Raw genomic sequence first — 18,753 nt, 5'->3', positions numbered from 1 at the left:
CTCTGGCTCTGTGACACATAGAACCTCACTTCTTATTTCCTATGAAAGGAGAGAGTCTCATCTTTTATATCTTTGTGTTTCTAAGTCTAATGAAAATGGAGATATTAACTGTTAAACTGCTGTCGGGAGTGATTTATATATAAAATGGCACCTGATATTCTCACTTTAACCTGAATATCTCTGGATCCCTGGCACCTAGAAACACAATTCAAGATTCATTTGAAAGAAGAGATTCTCCTCTTCCAGTGGCCCCCTGGCAATAGCCCACTTTACCTACACATAGCGTCGGCCCTGCAATACAGGGATGGGGGGCAGAGAGAATTGGAGCAATGCCAAAATGATGAGGGAAGACGGGGAACACCTGAACGATATTGAGGAGGAGCTGATGTTATTATTGGATCTGTTACAATATAGAACATAAACAATAATATCAAATATTTCACAGGTAAATAGAGAAATTCACTGGAAAACCTCGAGTGGGAGGAGAAACATTGTATAAATACAGGAGAGCGAGACCCTGGAAATAACCGAGCGCTGGACCCCAGACATGTGAGTACTGCTTATTACTCTCTGTTATCAGCCACTACATCCCGGGGAGAGGAGACTGTACAGGGGGGGATACAATCTATTACTCTCTGTTATCAGCCACTACATCCCGGGGAGAGGAGACTGTACAGGGGGGGATACAATCTATTACTCTCTGTTATCAGCCACTACATCCCGGGGAGAGGAGACTGTACAGGGGGGATACAATCTATTACTCTCTGTTATCAGCCATTACATCCCGGGGAGAGGAGACTGTACAGGGGGGATACAATCTATTACTCTCTGTTATCAGCCATTACACCCAAGGGAGAGGAGACTGTACAGGGGGGGATACAATCTATTACTCTCTGTTATCAGCCATTACACCCAAGGGAGAGGAGACTGTACAGGGGGGGATACAATCTATTACTCTCTGTTATCAGCCATTACACCCCAGGGAGAGGAGACTGTACAGGGGGGGATACAATCTATTACTCTCTGTTATCAGCCATTACACCCCGGGGAGAGGAGACTGTACAGGGGGGGATACAATCTATTACTCTCTGTTATCAGCCATTACACCCCGGGGAGAGGAGACTGTACAGGGGGGGGATACAATCTATTACTCTCTGTTATCAGCCATTACACCCCGGGGAGAGGAGACTGTACAGGGGGGATACAATCTATTACTCTCTGTTATCAGCCATTACACCCCGGGGAGAGGAGACTGTACAGGGTGGATACAATCTATTACTCTCTGTTATCAGCCATTACACCCAAGGGAGAGGAGACTGTACAGGGGGGGATACAATCTATTACTCTCTGTTATCAGCCATTACACCCCAGGGAGAGGAGACTGTACAGGGGGGGATACAATCTATTACTCTCTGTTATCAGCCATTACACCCCGGGGAGAGGAGACTGTACAGGGGGGGATACAATCTATTACTCTCTGTTATCAGCCATTACACCCCGGGGAGAGGAGACTGTACAGGGGGGGGATACAATCTATTACTCTCTGTTATCAGCCATTACACCCCGGGGAGAGGAGACTGTACAGGGGGGATACAATCTATTACTCTCTGTTATCAGCCATTACACCCCGGGGAGAGGAGACTGTACAGGGTGGATACAATCTATTACTCTCTGTTATCAGCCATTACACCCCGGGGAGAGGAGACTGTACAGGGGGGATACAATCTATTACTCTCTGTTATCAGCCATTACACCCCGGGGAGAGGAGACTGTACAGGGGGGGATACAATCTATTACTCTCTGTTATCAGCCATTACATCCCGGGGAGAGGACTGTACAGGGGGGATACAATCTATTACTCTCTGTTATCAGCCATTACACCATGGGGAGAGGAGACTGTACAGGGGGGATACAATCTATTACTCTCTGTTATCAGCCATTACAGCCCGGGGAGAGGAGACTGTACAGGGGGGATACTATCTATTACTCTCTGTTATCAGCCATTACACCCCGGGGAGAGGAGACTGTACAGGGGGATACAATCTATTACTCTCTGTTATCAGCCATTACACCCCGGGGAGAGGAGACTGTACAGGGGGATACAATCTATTACTCTCTGTTATCAGCCATTACATCCCTGGGAGAGGAGACTGTACAGGGGGGATACAATCTATTACTCTCTGTTATCAGCCATTACACCCCGGGGAGAGGAGACTGTACAGGGGGGATACAATCTATTACTCTCTGTTATCAGCCATTACATCCCGGGGAGAGTAGACTGTACAGGGGGGATACAATCTATTACTCTCTGTTATCAGCCATTACATCCCGGGGAGAGGAGACTGTACAGGGGGGGGGGGGATACAATCTATTACTCTCTGTTATCAGCCATTACATCCCGGGGAGAGGAGACTGTACAGGGGGGGGGGATACAATCTATTACTCTCTGTTATCAGCCATTACAACCCGGGGAGAGGAGACTGTACAGGGGGGGATACAATCTATTACTCTCTGTTATCAGCCATTACATCCCGGGGAGAGGAGACTGTACAGGGGGGGATACAATCTATTACTCTCTGTTATCAGCCATTACATCCCGGGGAGAGGAGACTGTAGAGGGGGGGGGGATACAGTCTATTACTCTCTGTTATCAGCCATTACATCCAGGGGAGAGGAGACTGTACAGGGGGGGTACAATCTATTACTCTCTGTTATCAGCCATTACACCCCGGGGAGAGGAGACTGTACAGGGGGGATACAATCTATTACTCTCTGTTATCAGCCATTACACCATGGGGAGAGGAGACTGTACAAGGGGGATACAATCTATTACTCTCTGTTATCAGCCATTACACCCCGGGGAGAGGAGACTGTACAGGGGGGTACAATCTATTACTCTCTGTTATCAGCCATTACACCCAAGGGAGAGGAGACTGTACAGGGGGGTACAATCTATTACTCTCTGTTATCAGCCATTACACCCAAGGGAGAGGAGACTGTACAGGGGGGGATACAATCTATTACTCTCTGTTATCAGCCATTACACCCCGGGGAGAGGAGACTGTACAGGGGGGATACAATCTATTACTCTCTGTTATCAGCCATTACACCCCGGGGAGAGGAGACTGTACAGGGGGGATACAATCTATTACTCTCTGTTATCAGCCATTACACCCCGGGGAGAGGAGACTGTACAGGGGGGATACAATCTATTACTCTCTGTTATCAGCCATTACACCCCGGGGAGAGGAGACTGTACAGGGGGGATACAATCTATTACTCTCTGTTATCAGCCATTACATCCCGGGGAGAGGAGACTGTACAGGGGGGATACAATCTATTACTCTCTGTTATCAGCCATTACATCCCGGGGAGAGGAGACTGTACAGGGGGGGATACAATCTATTACTCTCTGTTATCAGCCATTACATCCAGGGGAGAGGAGACTGTACAGGGGGGGGGATACAATCTATTACTCTCTGTTATCAGCCATTACATCCCGGGGAGAGGAGACTGTACAGGGGGGGATACAATCTATTACTCTCTGTTATCAGCCATTACATCCAGGGGAGAGGAGACTGTACAGGGGGGGATACAATCTATTACTCTCTGTTATCAGCCATTACATCCCGGGGAGAGGAGACTGTACAGGGGGATACAATCTATTACTCTCTGTTATCAGCCATTACATCCAGGGGAGAGGAGACTGTACAGGGGGATACAATCTATTACTCTCTGTTATCAGCCATTACATCCCGGGGAGAGGAGACTGTACAGGGGGATACAATCTATTACTCTCTGTTATCAGCCATTACACCCCGGGGAGAGGAGACTGTACAGGGGGGATACAATCTATTACTCTCTGTTATCAGCCATTACATCCCGGGGAGAGGAGACTGTACAGGGGGGGATACAATCTATTACTCTCTGTAATCAGCCATTACATCCCGGGGAGAGGAGACTGTACAGGGGGGATACAATCTATTACTCTCTGTTATCAGCCATTACATCCCGGGGAGAGGAGACTGTACAGGGGGGATACAATCTATTACTCTCTGTTATCAGCCATTACATCCCGGGGAGAGGAGACTGTACAGGGGGGATACAATCTATTACTCTCTGTTATCAGCCATTACATCCCGGGGAGAGGAGACTGTACAGGGGGGATACAATCTATTACTCTCTGTTATCAGCCATTACATCCCGGGGAGAGGAGACTGTACAGGGGGGGATACAATCTATTACTCTCTGTTATCAGCCATTACATCCCGGGGAGAGGAGACTGTACAGGGGGGATACAATCTATTACTCTCTGTTATCAGCCATTACATCCCGGGGAGAGGAGACTGTACAGGGGGGATACAATCTATTATTCTCTGTTATCAGCCATTACATCCCGGGGAGAGGAGACTGTACAGGGGGGATACAATCTATTACTCTCTGTTATCAGCCATTACACCCCGGGGAGAGGAGAATGTACAGGGGGGATACAATCTATTACTCTCTGTTATCAGCCATTACAACCCAGGGAGAGGAGACTGTACAGGGGGGATACAATCTATTACTCTCTGTTATCAGCCATTACACCCCGGAGAGAAGAGACTGTTCAGGGGGATACAATCTATTACTCTCTGTTATCAGCCATTACATCCCGGGGAGAGGAGACTGTACAGGGGGGATACTATCTATTACTCTCTGTTATCAGCCATTACATCCCGGGGAGAGGAGACTGTACAGGGGGGGGATATAATCTATTACTCTCTGTTATCAGCCATTACACCCCGGGGAGAGGAGACTGTACAGGGGGGGTACAATCTATCACTCTCTGTTATCAGCCATTACAACCTAGGGAGAGGAGACTGTACAGGGGGGATACAATCTATTACTCTCTGTTATCAGCCATTACACCCCGGGGAGAGGAGACTGTACAGGGGGGATACAATCTATCACTCTCTGTTATCAGCCATTACAACCTAGGGAGAGGAGACTGTACAGGGGGGATACAATCTATTACTCTCTGTTATCAGCCATTACATCCCGGGGAGAGGAGACTGTACAGGGGGATACAATCTATTACTCTCTGTTATCAGCCATTACATCCCGGGGAGAGGAGACTGTACAGGGGGGATACAATCTATTACTCTATGTTATCAGCCATTACACCCCGGGGAGAGGAGAATGTACAGGGGGGGGGGGGGATACAATCTATTACTCTATGTTATCAGCCATTACACCCCGGGGAGAGGAGAATGTACAGGGGGGGGGGGGATACAATCTATTACTCTCTGTTATCAGCCATTACATCCCGGGGAGAGGAGACTGTACAGGGGGATACAATCTATTACTCTCTGTTATCAGCCATTACATCCCGGGGAGAGGAGACTGTACAGGGGGGATACAATCTATTACTCTATGTTATCAGCCATTACACCCCGGGGAGAGGAGAATGTACAGGGGGGGGGGGGGGATACAATCTATTACTCTCTGTTATCAGCCATTACACCCCGGGGAGAGGAGACTGTACAGGGGGGGATACAATCTATTACTCTCTGTTATCAGCCATTACATCCCGGGGAGAGGAGACTGTACAGGGGGGGGGGGGGATACAATCTATTACTCTCTGTTATCAGCCATTACACCCCGGGGAGAAGAGACTGTACAGGGGGGGATACAATCTATTACTCTCTGTTATCAGCCATTACATCCCGGGGAGAGGAGAATGTACAGGGGGGATACAATCTATCACTCTCTGTTATCAGCCATTACACCCCGGGGAGAGGAGACTGTACAGGGGGGATACAATCTATTACTCTCTGTTATCAGCCATTACACCCCGGAGAGAGGAGACTGTACAGGGGGGATACAATCTATTACTCTCTGTTATCAGCCATTACAACCTAGGGAGAGGAGACTGTACAGGGGGGGGATACAATCTATCACTCTCTGTTATCAGCCATTACACCCCGGGGAGAGGAGACTGTACAGGGGGGGGGGGATACAATCTATCACTCTCTGTTATCAGCCATTACACCCCGGGGAGAGGAGACTGTACAGGGGGAGGATACAATCTATTACTCTCTGTTATCAGCCATTACACCCCGGGGAGAGGAGACTGTACAGGGGGGGATACAATCTATTACTCTCTGTTATCAGCCATTACACCCCGGGGAGAGGAGACTGTACAGGGGGATACAATCTATTACTCTCTGTTATCAGCCATTACATCCCGGGGAGAGGAGACTGTACAGGGGGATACAATCTATTACTCTCTGTTATCAGCCATTACACCCCGGGGAGAGGAGACTGTACAGGGGGGATACAATCTATTACTCTCTGTTATCAGCCATTACACCCCGGGGAGAGGAGACTGTACAGGGGGGATACAATCTATCACTCTCTGTTATCAGCCATTACAACCTAGGGAGAGGAGACTGTACAGGGGGGATACAATCTATTACTCTCTGTTATCAGCCATTACATCCCAGGGAGAGGAGACTGTACAGGGGGGGATACAATCTATTACTCTCTGTTATCAACCATTACGCTGATGTCACGGTGCTTGGTATGGGGAACCGGAGGGCTGTCCTACAGCCTGGCAGCTCTCCAGCAGGTGGTGTGTGCAAGAAATATGGAGGGAGAGGCTGATGTACTGGTTCTCCCTGGGGCAACCCCAGGGTGTCTGTAAGATAAGCCCCCGGGTAATGGATGGGAAGCCCGTGGTGGTAACAGCCGTGTCCATGGATCAGACGGAGGCAACGTTGTGCAAATCAACTTACAGTTCATTATTGGAAGACCAGGGAACAGTTAACAGCAGCAGGTTCAGCAGGTAGGAAAGCTGGTAGGAGTCAGCTGGTCCACAGGAAGCCCTCACAGTCTGATAGTAGCTTCAGGCTGGGCTGGTAGATGGAGCTGAGTATGGACAGCGGACCTCTGCTCTGGGGATTAGTCTCCTGACTTGCCCAAGGTGTCAGGCAGAGGCTCCTCTGCTTCCTGCTAGTGTGTCTGGATGGCAACTCTGCAGGAGCCGCACACTGGACCTTCTTCTCACTCTGCTGACTAGCCGTGAGGTCTGACTTTCCGACCATGTGCTCCTGCCCACTAGGGGGTTTTTATACTCCCCTGATCAGGTGGCAGCACCCTCCAATCAGCTGCTTGCTTGCTTTACAATAGTACAAAGGATATCATTGGTTAATAACATTTTACATGTTAACTCTTGCCTTACCAGGCAGCTGCAATGACTTACAGCTGCAATGACTAAGTGTCCCCAGCAGTTGCTTCTGAGTGACACAGCTGATAGCACCTGACAAGGAGAGGGCACTATTTGCATCAACCACCAAGCCTATGCATCGGCAGGGGTGTTGCACAGTCGTGGCTCAGCAGATACCCAAATAGGGAGGCGGCTTCCACATTGTCCCTGGGTTTCAGTGTTGGGTTTTTTATCCCCTTTACGCTTCGTAGGGAGAGTTTCTGTGCGGACAATTTGTGTTGTGCAAGGGATCACCCGAAGTGTTGTGCAATAAAGTCAAGAAGGATTGTCATTCAAGTTTCACTAATTTGTGGGTGTCCCCCCTTGGGGTGGTGTAAAAAAAAGAGCAGGGAAAGTTTAGATGAATGAGGAATCATCTTTATCTTTTCATAGGGTGGTGGCGTTGCTACTAAGGGCCCCGGGGCCCTTATAAGTCCGATATTGAATCAGCTTTTTGCCTGTTGCCTGTGCACCCTGATTGCTACCATCTGCCGGGTTGCTTTGTGGAGGGCGAGCATTACTATGACACCTGGCTACCGATTGGTATAAGCATTTCGGCGTTCCTTTGTCCGTGGAGAAGACGGTGGGTCCGTGTTTTAGGGTTTAGAATTGGATTCAGAATCCGTGGTATTCCGCTTTCCCCAGGATAAGTTGAACTCCTCGGTCGCCTTGTGACAGTTACAATCCCTATTAAGTATGTTGTATTTCTCTGCCGTATTATGTCCATGGGAGGTTTTACCTACCTGTGCCCCCGGAGTTCGGCAGCTTCACTTACCGTGCCGCGCTCCAGCGGTGGTCCCTTCCTGTGTCCCCTGCCGGATCTTCGTGCCTTGTGCCCTAGAGAAAGCTTGTTCCTGTATGCTCCCTGCTGGTATTGAGACTTCTTGTTGTGACCCCGGTTCCGTTCCTGACAACGTTCTCCTGCTGCCTGTCCTGACCTCCTGCTCTGCCCCTGACCTTGATCCTGTGCCACCTGTCTCGACCTCCTGCCTTTCCCCGACCACGATTGTGCCTCATGACTCTGTACCTCACCTTGGCCACCACCGTGGACAAAGTTGCACCTGTGGAGCTACCTGGTGGCACCACTCCACAACAAGTCCAACCCACTTTGTGGCGGGCTCTGGTGAAAAACCGGGTGCCCCTCCCAGGTGTCAGCTTGTGACATCATCAGTGGTGGTACAGAAGGTTCACTACCCCTGAATCCTGACAACAGTGAATGTTTGGGAAATAAATATCAGTAGAGAAATGCAGCTTTGGTAGTGACTGGAGTATAAGATGCACCTCAGGATCAGTAAGTAATGCACTTCCTTCTTACCTTCTTACATAGAGATATCTAACTTCCTCCTCCTCTTCCTCCAGGATGAATCCTGTGTCATCGCTGCTTCTGCTTGGATCTCTGGCCCTGACTCTGGGATGCCCTCCTGTACCCGGAGGTGAGATCAGATCTACACACAGGACTGTCCTGTAACATACCTGCAGCACAAACAGGACGGGGGGACAGGAGTATAACATGAAGGGGTGGTCCAAGGACCCAGAACCTCCACTACCAACCGGAAAGTAGAGTCTAATGAGGATCAGATTAGAGCCGCAGAGGACAGAACTCTACATGTGGCTTCTCTCTACATACTAACTGCTAGAAGTCTCACTTTTTAGTAATTTTTTAATTCAATCATTTTGGCAGAATGTAGAATATGGGCAGCACCATGACTTTCTGGATCCGCGTGGAGGAGCCATTTATTAAATTAACCACAAATCCATCTCCTCCTGCCGTTGTCCTGCCGTCCATGTTTCTTCTCCTACTGGACGGCAGGACAATGGTGAGGGTCGGGACTCGCATCTCAGCTTCTTATTCCTGAATTCTCCTCTCTTCTTGTCTCCTCAGCAATAAACGTAGCGAGATATGGAGAAGCTTCCCAGGACTCGGACTACGGATTCCCTAACAATCCAAAAGGAAGTGCCAGAAATGCCATAGATGGCGTCAAATACATGAATTATGAGAGAGGTTTCTGCACTCACACCAGTGGACTGAACCGTCCGTGGTGGAGGTTGAACCTGAAAAACATCTACAAGATATCAAGTGTTATCCTTTTAAATAGAGGAGACTGCTGCGCAGAGAGACTGCTGGGAGCTCAGATCCGAATTGGGAACTCACCCTACAACGACAACCCAATGTAAGTCACTCAGATTGGGCCGTTCTGGACTGAGAGTCCTTTGGTTCATCCAAAAAAGTTGATTTCAAGACCTCAATCTACATATAGACATAAACTATACACATAATTTTACTTCTAGCGAAGATGAGACATACACACATTACACACATGCGGTATATACAAAATGCACACATGTAAATATATTACACAAATATACAAACTCCACATTACAGAGTGTGACACAAATAACCTGACACAAGACTGTATCCGACAGCTAGGGAGCAAAGGACATGATGAGCAGCTGAGAGAAAGCTATTAGTCAGGGGTCAAGAGAGAGCTGGTGGTCAGGCTTCAGGAAAGAGCTGGTGGTCAGGGGTCAGAAGAACAGCTGGTGGTCAGGTGTCGGAAGAGAGCTGGTGGTCAGGGGTCAGGAGTCAGGAGAGAGCTGGTGGTAAGGGGTCAGAAGAAAAGCTGGTAGTAAGGGGTCAGGAGAACAGCAGGTGGTCAGGAGAGAGCTGGTAGTTAGGGGCTCTGAAGAGAGCTGGTAGTCAGGGGTCAGAAGAAGAGCTGGTGGTCAGGGGTCAGAAGTACAGCTGGTAGTGAGGGGTCAGGAGAGAGCTAGTGGTCAGGAGAGAGATGGTGGTCAGGGGTGAGGAAACCAGCTGGTAGTCAGGGGTGAGGAAAAAGCTGGTGGTCAGGAGAGAGCTGGTAGTTAAAGGTCAGAAGAACAGCTGGTGTTCAGGGGTCAGAAAAGAGCTGGTAGTCAGGGGTCAGGAGAGATCTGTTGCTCTTGGGTCAGGAGAGCAGCTGGTGGCCAGGGGTCAGGAGAACAGCTGGTGGTCAGGGGTCAGGGGAGAGCTGATGGCCAGAGGTCAGGAGAGAGCTGATGACCAGAGGTCAGGAGAGAGCTGATGGGAAGGGGTCAGAAGAGAGCTGGTGGTCAGGGGTCAGAAGAACAGCTGGTGGGCAGGGGTCAGGAGGGAGCTGGTGGTTAGGGGTCAGGAGAGAGCTGGTGGGCAGGGGTTTGGAGAACAGCTGGTAGTCAGGGGTCAGGAGAGAGCTGGTGGTCAGGGGTCAGGAGAGAGCTGGTGGTCAGGGGTCAGGAGAACAGCTGGTGGGCAGGGGTCAGGAGAACAGCTGGTGGGCAGGGGTCAGGAGAGAGCTGGTGGTCAGGGGTCAGAAGAACAGCTGGTGGTCAGGGGTCAGAAGAACAGCTGGTGGTCAGGGGTCAGAAGAACAGCTGGTGGTCAGGGATCAGGAGAGAGCTGGTGGTCAGAAGTACAGCTGGTAGTTACAAGTCAGGAGAGAGCTGGTGGTCAGAAGAACAGCTGGTGGTCAGGGGTCTGGTGTGAGCTAGTGGTCAGGAGAGAGCTGGTGGTTAGGGGTCAAGAGAGAGCTGGTGGGCAGGGGTCAGAAGAACAGCTGGTGGTCAGAGGTCAGGAGAAAGCTGGTGGTCAGGGTCAGGAGAGAGCTGGTGGTCAGGGGTCAGAAGAACAGCTGGTGGTCAGGGGTCAGAAGAACAGCTGGTGGTCAGGGATCAGGAGAGAGATGGTGGTCAGAAGTACAGCTGGTAGTTACGAGTCAGGAGAGAGCTAGTGGTCAGAAGAACAGCTGGTGGTGAGGGGTCTGGGGTGAGCTAATGGTCAGTGGTCAAGTGAGACCTGGTGGGCAGAGGGCAGGAGAAAGCTGGTAGTCAGGGGTCAGGAGAGAGCTAGTGGTCAGGAGAGAGCTGGTGGTTAGGGGTCAGAAGAGAGTTGGTAGTAAGGGGTCAGAAGATAGCTGGTGGTCAGGGGTCAGAAGTACAGCTGGTAGTGAGGGGTCAGGAGAGAGCTAGTGGTCAGGAGAGAGATGGTGGTCAGGGGTGAGGAAACCAGCTGGTAGTCAGGGGTGAGGAAAAAGCTGGTGGTCAGGAGAGAGCTGGTGGTCAGGGGTCAGAAGAACAGCTGGTGTTCAGGGGTCAGAAAAGAGCTGGTAGTCAGGGGTCAGGAGAGATCTGTTGCTCTTGGGTCAGGAGAGCAGCTGGTGGCCAGGGGTCAGGAGAACAGCTGGTGGTCAGGGGTCAGGAGAACAGCTGGTGGTCAGGGGTCAGGGGAGAGCTGATGGCCAGAGGTCAGGAGAGAGCTGATGACCAGAGGTCAGGAGAGAGCTGATGGGAAGGGGTCAGAAGAGAGCTGGTGGTCAGGGGTCAGAAGAACAGCTGGTGGGCAGGGGTCAGGAGGGAGCTGGTGGTTAGGGGTCAGGAGAGAGCTGGTGGGCAGGGGTTTGGAGAACAGCTGGTAGTCAGGGGTCAGGAGAGAGCTGGTGGTCAGGGGTCAGGAGAGAGCTGGTGGTCAGGGGTCAGGAGAACAGCTGGTGGGCAGGGGTCAGGAGAACAGCTGGTGGGCAGGGGTCAGGAGAGAGCTGGTGGTCAGGGGTCAGAAGAACAGCTGGTGGTCAGGGGTCAGAAGAACAGCTGGTGGTCAGGGGTCAGAAGAACAGCTGGTGGTCAGGGATCAGGAGAGAGCTGGTGGTCAGAAGTACAGCTGGTAGTTACAAGTCAGGAGAGAGCTGGTGGTCAGAAGAACAGCTGGTGGTCAGGGGTCTGGTGTGAGCTAGTGGTCAGGAGAGAGCTGGTGGTTAGGGGTCAAGAGAGAGCTGGTGGGCAGGGGTCAGAAGAACAGCTGGTGGTCAGAGGTCAGGAGAAAGCTGGTGGTCAGGGTCAGGAGAGAGCTGGTGGTCAGGGGTCAGAAGAACAGCTGGTGGTCAGGGGTCAGAAGAACAGCTGGTGGTCAGGGATCAGGAGAGAGATGGTGGTCAGAAGTACAGCTGGTAGTTACGAGTCAGGAGAGAGCTAGTGGTCAGAAGAACAGCTGGTGGTGAGGGGTCTGGGGTGAGCTAATGGTCAGTGGTCAAGTGAGACCTGGTGGGCAGAGGGCAGGAGAAAGCTGGTAGTCAGGGGTCAGGAGAGAGCTAGTGGTCAGGAGAGAGCTGGTGGTTAGGGGTCAGAAGAGAGTTGGTAGTAAGGGGTCAGAAGATAGCTGGTGGTCAGGGGTCAGAAGTACAGCTGGTAGTGAGGGGTCAGGAGAGAGCTAGTGGTCAGGAGAGAGATGGTGGTCAGGGGTGAGGAAACCAGCTGGTAGTCAGGGGTGAGGAAAAAGCTGGTGGTCAGGAGAGAGCTGGTGGTCAGGGGTCAGAAGAACAGCTGGTGTTCAGGGGTCAGAAAAGAGCTGGTAGTCAGGGGTCAGGAGAGATCTGTTGCTCTTGGGTCAGGAGAGCAGCTGGTGGCCAGGGGTCAGGAGAACAGCTGGTGGGCAGGGGTCAGGAGAGAGCTGGTGGTCAGGGGTCAGAAGAACAGCTGGTGGTCAGGGGTCAGAAGAACAGCTGGTGGTCAGGGGTCAGAAGAACAGCTGGTGGTCAGGGATCAGGAGAGAGCTGGTGGTCAGAAGAACAGCTGGTGGTCAGGGGTCTGGTGTGAGCTAGTGGTCAGGAGAGAGCTGGTGGTTAGGGGTCAAGAGAGAGCTGGTGGGCAGGGGTCAGAAGAACAGCTGGTGGTCAGAGGTCAGGAGAAAGCTGGTGGTCAGGGTCAGGAGAGAGCTGGTGGTCAGGGGTCAGAAGAACAGCTGGTGGTCAGGGGTCAGAAAAGAGCTGGTAGTCAGGGGTCAGGAGAGATCTGTTGCTCTTGGGTCAGGAGAGCAGCTGGTGGCCAGGGGTCAGGAGAACAGCTGGTGGTCAGGGGTCAGGAGAACAGCTGGTGGTCAGGGGTCAGGGGAGAGCTGATGGCCAGAGGTCAGGAGAGAGCTGATGACCAGAGGTCAGGAGAGAGCTGATGGGAAGGGGTCAGAAGAGAGCTGGTGGTCAGGGGTCAGAAGAACAGCTGGTGGGCAGGGGTCAGGAGGGAGCTGGTGGTTAGGGGTCAGGAGAGAGCTGGTGGGCAGGGGTTTGGAGAACAGCTGGTAGTCAGGGGTCAGGAGAGAGCTGGTGGTCAGGGGTCAGGAGAGAGCTGGTGGTCAGGGGTCAGGAGAACAGCTGGTGGGCAGGGGTCAGGAGAACAGCTGGTGGGCAGGGGTCAGGAGAGAGCTGGTGGTCAGGGGTCAGAAGAACAGCTGGTGGTCAGGGGTCAGAAGAACAGCTGGTGGTCAGGGGTCAGAAGAACAGCTGGTGGTCAGGGATCAGTTGAGAGCTGGTGGTCAGAAGTACAGCTGGTAGTTACAAGTCAGGAGAGAGCTGGTGGTCAGAAGAACAGCTGGTGGTCAGGGGTCTGGTGTGAGCTAGTGGTCAGGAGAGAGCTGGTGGTTAGGGGTCAAGAGAGAGCTGGTGGGCAGGGGTCAGAAGAACAGCTGGTGGTCAGAGGTCAGGAGAAAGCTGGTGGTCAGGGTCAGGAGAGAGCTGGTGGTCAGGGGTCAGAAGAACAGCTGGTGGTCAGGGGTCAGAAGAACAGCTGGTGGTCAGGGATCAGGAGAGAGATGGTGGTCAGAAGTACAGCTGGTAGTTACGAGTCAGGAGAGAGCTAGTGGTCAGAAGAACAGCTGGTGGTGAGGGGTCTGGGGTGAGCTAATGGTCAGTGGTCAAGTGAGACCTGGTGGGCAGAGGGCAGGAGAAAGCTGGTAGTCAGGGGTCAGGAGAGAGCTAGTGGTCAGGAGAGAGCTGGTGGTTAGGGGTCAGAAGAGAGTTGGTAGTAAGGGGTCAGAAGATAGCTGGTGGTCAGGGGTCAGAAGTACAGCTGGTAGTGAGGGGTCAGGAGAGAGCTAGTGGTCAGGAGAGAGATGGTGGTCAGGGGTGAGGAAACCAGCTGGTAGTCAGGGGTGAGGAAAAAGCTGGTGGTCAGGAGAGAGCTGGTAGTTAAAGGTCAGAAGAACAGCTGGTGTTCAGGGGTCAGAAAAGAGCTGGTAGTCAGGGGTCAGGAGAGATCTGTTGCTCTTGGGTCAGGAGAGCAGCTGGTGGCCAGGGGTCAGGAGAACAGCTGGTGGGCAGGGGTCAGGAGAACAGCTGGTGGGCAGGGGTCAGGAGAGAGCTGGTGGTCAGGGGTCAGAAGAACAGCTGGTGGTCAGGGGTCAGAAGAACAGCTGGTGGTCAGGGGTCAGAAGAACAGCTGGTGGTCAGGGATCAGGAGAGAGCTGGTGGTCAGAAGTACAGCTGGTAGTTACAAGTCAGGAGAGAGCTGGTGGTCAGAAGAACAGCTGGTGGTCAGGGGTCTGGTGTGAGCTAGTGGTCAGGAGAGAGCTGGCGGTTAGGGGTCAAGAGAGAGCTGGTGGGCAGGGGTCAGAAGAACAGCTGGTGGTCAGAGGTCAGGAGAAAGCTGGTGGTCAGGGTCAGGAGAGAGCTGGTGGTCAGGGGTCAGAAGAACAGCTGGTGGTCAGGGATCAGGAGAGAGATGGTGGTCAGAAGTACAGCTGGTAGTTACGAGTCAGGAGAGAGCTAGTGGTCAGAAGAACAGCTGGTGGTGAGGGGTCTGGGGTGAGCTAATGGTCAGTGGTCAAGTGAGACCTGGTGGGCAGAGGGCAGGAGAAAGCTGGTAGTCAGGGGTCAGGAGAGAGCTAGTGGTCAGGGGTCAGAAGAGAGTTGGTAGTAAGGGGTCAGAAGATAGCTGGTGGTCAGGGGTCAGAAGTACAGCTGGTAGTGAGGGGTCAGGAGAGAGCTAGTGGTCAGGAGAGAGATGGTGGTCAGGGGTGAGGAAACCAGCTGGTAGTCAGGGGTGAGGAAAAAGCTGGTGGTCAGGAGAGAGCTGGTAGTTAAAGGTCAGAAGAACAGCTGGTGTTCAGGGGTCAGAAAAGAGCTGGTAGTCAGGGGTCAGGAGAGATCTGTTGCTCTTGGGTCAGGAGAGCAGCTGGTGGCCAGGGGTCAGGAGAACAGCTGGTGGTCAGGGGTCAGGAGAACAGCTGGTGGTCAGGGGTCAGGGGAGAGCTGATGGCCAGAGGTCAGGAGAGAGCTGATGACCAGAGGTCAGGAGAGAGCTGATGGGAAGGGGTCAGAAGAGAGCTGGTGGTCAGGGGTCAGAAGAACAGCTGGTGGACAGGGGTCAGGAGGGAGCTGGTGGTTAGGGGTCAGGAGAGAGCTGGTGGGCAGGGGTTTGGAGAACAGCTGGTAGCCAGGGGTCAGGAGAGAGCTGGTGGTCAGGGGTCAGGAGAGAGCTGGGGTCAGGGGTCAGGAGAGAGCTGGGGTCAGGGGTCAGAACAGCTGGTGGTCAGGAGAGAACTGATGGGAAGGGGTCAGGAGAGATCTGGTGGCCAGGGGTCAGAAAAGAGCTGGTAGTCAGGGGTCAGGAGAGATCTGTTGGTCTTGGGTCAGGAGAACAGCTGGTGGTCAGGGGTCAGGAGAACAGCTAGTGGTCAGGGGTCAGGAGAACAGCTAGTGGTCAGGGGTCAGGGGAGAGATGATGGCCAGAGGTCAGGAGAGAGCTGATGGGCAGGGGTCAGAAGAGAGCTGGTGGTCAGGGGTCAGAAGAACAGCTGGTGGGCAGGGGTCAGAAGGGAGCTGGTGGTCAGGGGTCAGGAGAGAGCTGGTGGGCAGGGGTTTTGAGAACAGCTGGTAGCCAGGGGTCAGGAGAGATCTGGTGGTCAGGGGTCAGGAGAACAGCTGATGGTCAGGCGTCAGGAGAGAGCTGGTGGTCAGGGGTCAGGAGAGAGCTGGGGTCAGGGGTCAGAACAGCTGGTGGTCAGGAGAGAACTGATGGGAAGGGGTCAGGAGAGATCTGGTGGTCAGGGGTCAGGAGAGAGCTAGTGGGCTGGGGTCAGGAGAGAGCTGGTGGGCAGAGGTCAGGAAACCAGCTGGTGGTCAGGGATCAGGAGAGAGCTGGTGGTCAGAGGTCAGGAGAGAGCTGGTGGTCAGGGGTCAGGAGAGAGCTAGTGGTCAGGGGTCAAGAGAGAGTTAGTGGGCTGGGGTCAGGAGAGAGCTGGTGGGCAGAGGTCAGGAAACCAGCTGGTGGTCAGGGATCAGGAGATAGCTGGTGGTCAGAGGTCAGGAGAGAGCTGGTGGTCAGGGGTCAGGAGAGAGCTAGTGGTCAGGGGTCAAGAGAGAGTTAGTGGGCTGGGGTCAGGAGAGAGCTGGTGGGCATGGGGTTAGAAGAACAGCTGGTAGCCAGGGGTCAGGAGAGATCGGGTGGTCAGGGGTCAGGAGAGAGTTGGTAGTTAGGGGTCAGAAGTGAGCTGGTGGTAAGGGGTGAGAACAGCTGATGGTGAGGGGTGAGGAGAGCAGTATTTCTGGGTCCCTTAGGCTCTATTCACATGTGGCATTTTCCTTGCTTTAACGGTTGTTTAAATGCGAAGCAGCGGGTGCTCGTTATTGATCGGATGCATTTGTAAACACAAGGCAAACGCTACCTGTGACCGCAGCCTGAAGTTGTAGACTGTTATCCCATGTTGCAAATTCCCAATATTTTCTGGTTATATTTTGGAATTTACTAAAAATCCTTATTTTTGCGGATCAAGCAGTCACAAGTTCTTGTTGGTTTTCTCTTCAGATGTGCCCAGGTCACGAATGTGCGGGATCTGACCTTGACATTTTGCTGTTATGGTATGGAAGGTCAGTACGTCAGCGTGGTGATCCCAGGACGCAGAGAGTGGCTAACACTGTGCGAGGTCGAGGTCTATGGATACATGATCCCTAAAAGAACCTGGCATAACTTCCAAGCATCTGGAAAACTTCACTAATATCACATCTTCTCTTTAGCTCTGGCTGATTCCTCACCTCCTCACGCTTTGCATCCACAGGAAACTTTCCACTGTATTGTAACCTGGAGATCAGAAAGTCCATATTCTCCACCTCTACTTCCATGTTTAGTAAAACTCATAAATAAACATCTTGTCATTGCTCCATCTCGTACATTTTTATATCCTTATATCCTTCCTCCCAGGTGGGAGAAGACATTGAAAACATTTCTTGAGACTTGAAGGCATTGAGTGCTGCAGCAATGGTTGTCCATCATGCCTGAGGCATATTTACAGCATAGTCCTAGCTGATTCTGTGGATAGGTCCATGGTTATGCCATCTTCTCAACCTGAAGTCCATGAACTCATTTATCCAGACTTCCAGCCAGGATAGTCTCCTGGAATAGGGGGGGAGGGGGCTTCCCGGCATCACTATCCAGTAGCAGGACTTGCATTATAGCCTTGTACCTAATCAAGTAGTAGATGACGAGGGACCATCTCACCCTGAGACTAGGGACCTGAATTCTCTCAGATGTTTGTTGTAAATCTGAATAAAACCATTATTCCTCATCAACTTTGGAATAGATTTGGCGTGGGGGGTCGTGCCCATTGCGGTTCCCTCCATCTGTTTAAATAAACTTGGTAAATACACTCAAGACCAGAGGTGGATTGTGAGACAGAGGGAGATGCCGCGGATGGATGGTAGTTCTTCCAGGGGCTCTTCCTATGTACAGATGTGAGGATCCCCCAGTAGATGGTAGAGGGGAGGCCTGTGATGTTATGAGGCTTTCAGAAATCACAAAGAGACAACTTGCGGTTCCTTTATTCCAGAACATGAGCACGGCAAAGGCAACAGTTCAGTCTGTCCAGGTGTAAGGTAGCCCGTGCGATTGTGCCTGGCACAGGCAGCAGGCTCGGTGAGGTGGACTCCTGCAGCAGGCTGTGTAAGGTAGACTCCTGCAGCAGGCTCTCTAACGTAGGCTCCTGCAGCAGGCCTGGGATCTGCAGGCCATATGTGGAGATCTGTGCTAGTGATGGGCTCTTCGCGAATGAGCCAGCTCTTTTGTGTGAACGAAAGGAGTCGGCTTCCTGCAGTGGGCCGATGGCTCACTTAACCCTGGCCCAGATTGGGTAACAATGCCCCCTTTAACCTATTAGAAATTGGGTTAAAGTGTAGTGGTACCGACTGGCCCGAGGCTCCCTATTATACATGCAATAGGGAGCCATTCAGGAGCCAGAAGAGCCGCTTCTTCTTAGTGAGCGGAGCCTGATGAGCCAGCTCACCAAGAAGAGCCGGACTTCCCATAACTAATGTGTCCTGTACTTCATGACCTCTAAGAATGAAATCTCTGGAACTTCCCAGCCACAAGGGGTTTTATGAACATTATCCAACCAGGGACCTTCTTACAATATAGAATAAACTTGACCTCCTATTGGTCACAATGTAAAGATGTTGTGCAGCTGCAATACCGAATATAGACAGCAGTAGCAACAGTACAAAGGAATGAAGATATCATGGTAAGCACATAGGAAATGTAAAGGAAGCTTCATATGGAACCACACAGATTGTAGGATTATCTGGCTGCACTTCTACTACAATTTGAGGGCATTCGAAACGCATAAAGTTTGTAACATAACCCGTCCGGCGGGCCGTTACAATACTGCTTTCTGCTCATAGACAGGCGGCTGCTGATAATCAGAAAACGACTCCCACGATGACGGTGTTACACAGCCA

At 52.0% G+C, this 18,753-nt stretch overlaps 1 protein-coding gene across 1 annotated transcript; it reads left to right on the top strand.

Annotated features, from left to right (window-relative positions):
* Positions 1 to 469: 469 nt before the first annotated feature.
* Positions 470 to 17,182, top strand: LOC140132323 (fucolectin-like). The gene is made up of 4 exons (XM_072150972.1): positions 470 to 549; positions 8,606 to 8,679; positions 9,129 to 9,417; positions 16,832 to 17,182. Coding segments are annotated over exons 1-4 (555 nt in total). The 5' UTR covers positions 470 to 547; the 3' UTR covers positions 17,022 to 17,182.
* The last annotated feature ends 1,571 nt before the right edge of the window (positions 17,183 to 18,753 follow it).

Source organism: Engystomops pustulosus, chromosome 5, assembly GCF_040894005.1.
Source record: "Engystomops pustulosus chromosome 5, aEngPut4.maternal, whole genome shotgun sequence".
NCBI lineage: Eukaryota > Metazoa > Chordata > Amphibia > Anura > Leptodactylidae > Engystomops > Engystomops pustulosus.
This window is presented reverse-complemented; position numbering and strand designations above follow the sequence as displayed.

What these genes read in the sequence shown, in the direction of transcription:
- LOC140132323 (XM_072150972.1), top strand. An exon ending in ATGCCCTCCTGTACCCGGAG is followed by an intron (nt 8,680 to 9,128) that starts GTGAGATCAGAT and finishes TTGTCTCCTCAG; the next exon opens with CAATAAACGTAGCGAGATAT. An exon ending in CCCTACAACGACAACCCAAT is followed by an intron (nt 9,418 to 16,831) that starts GTAAGTCACTCA and finishes TTTTCTCTTCAG; the next exon opens with ATGTGCCCAGGTCACGAATG.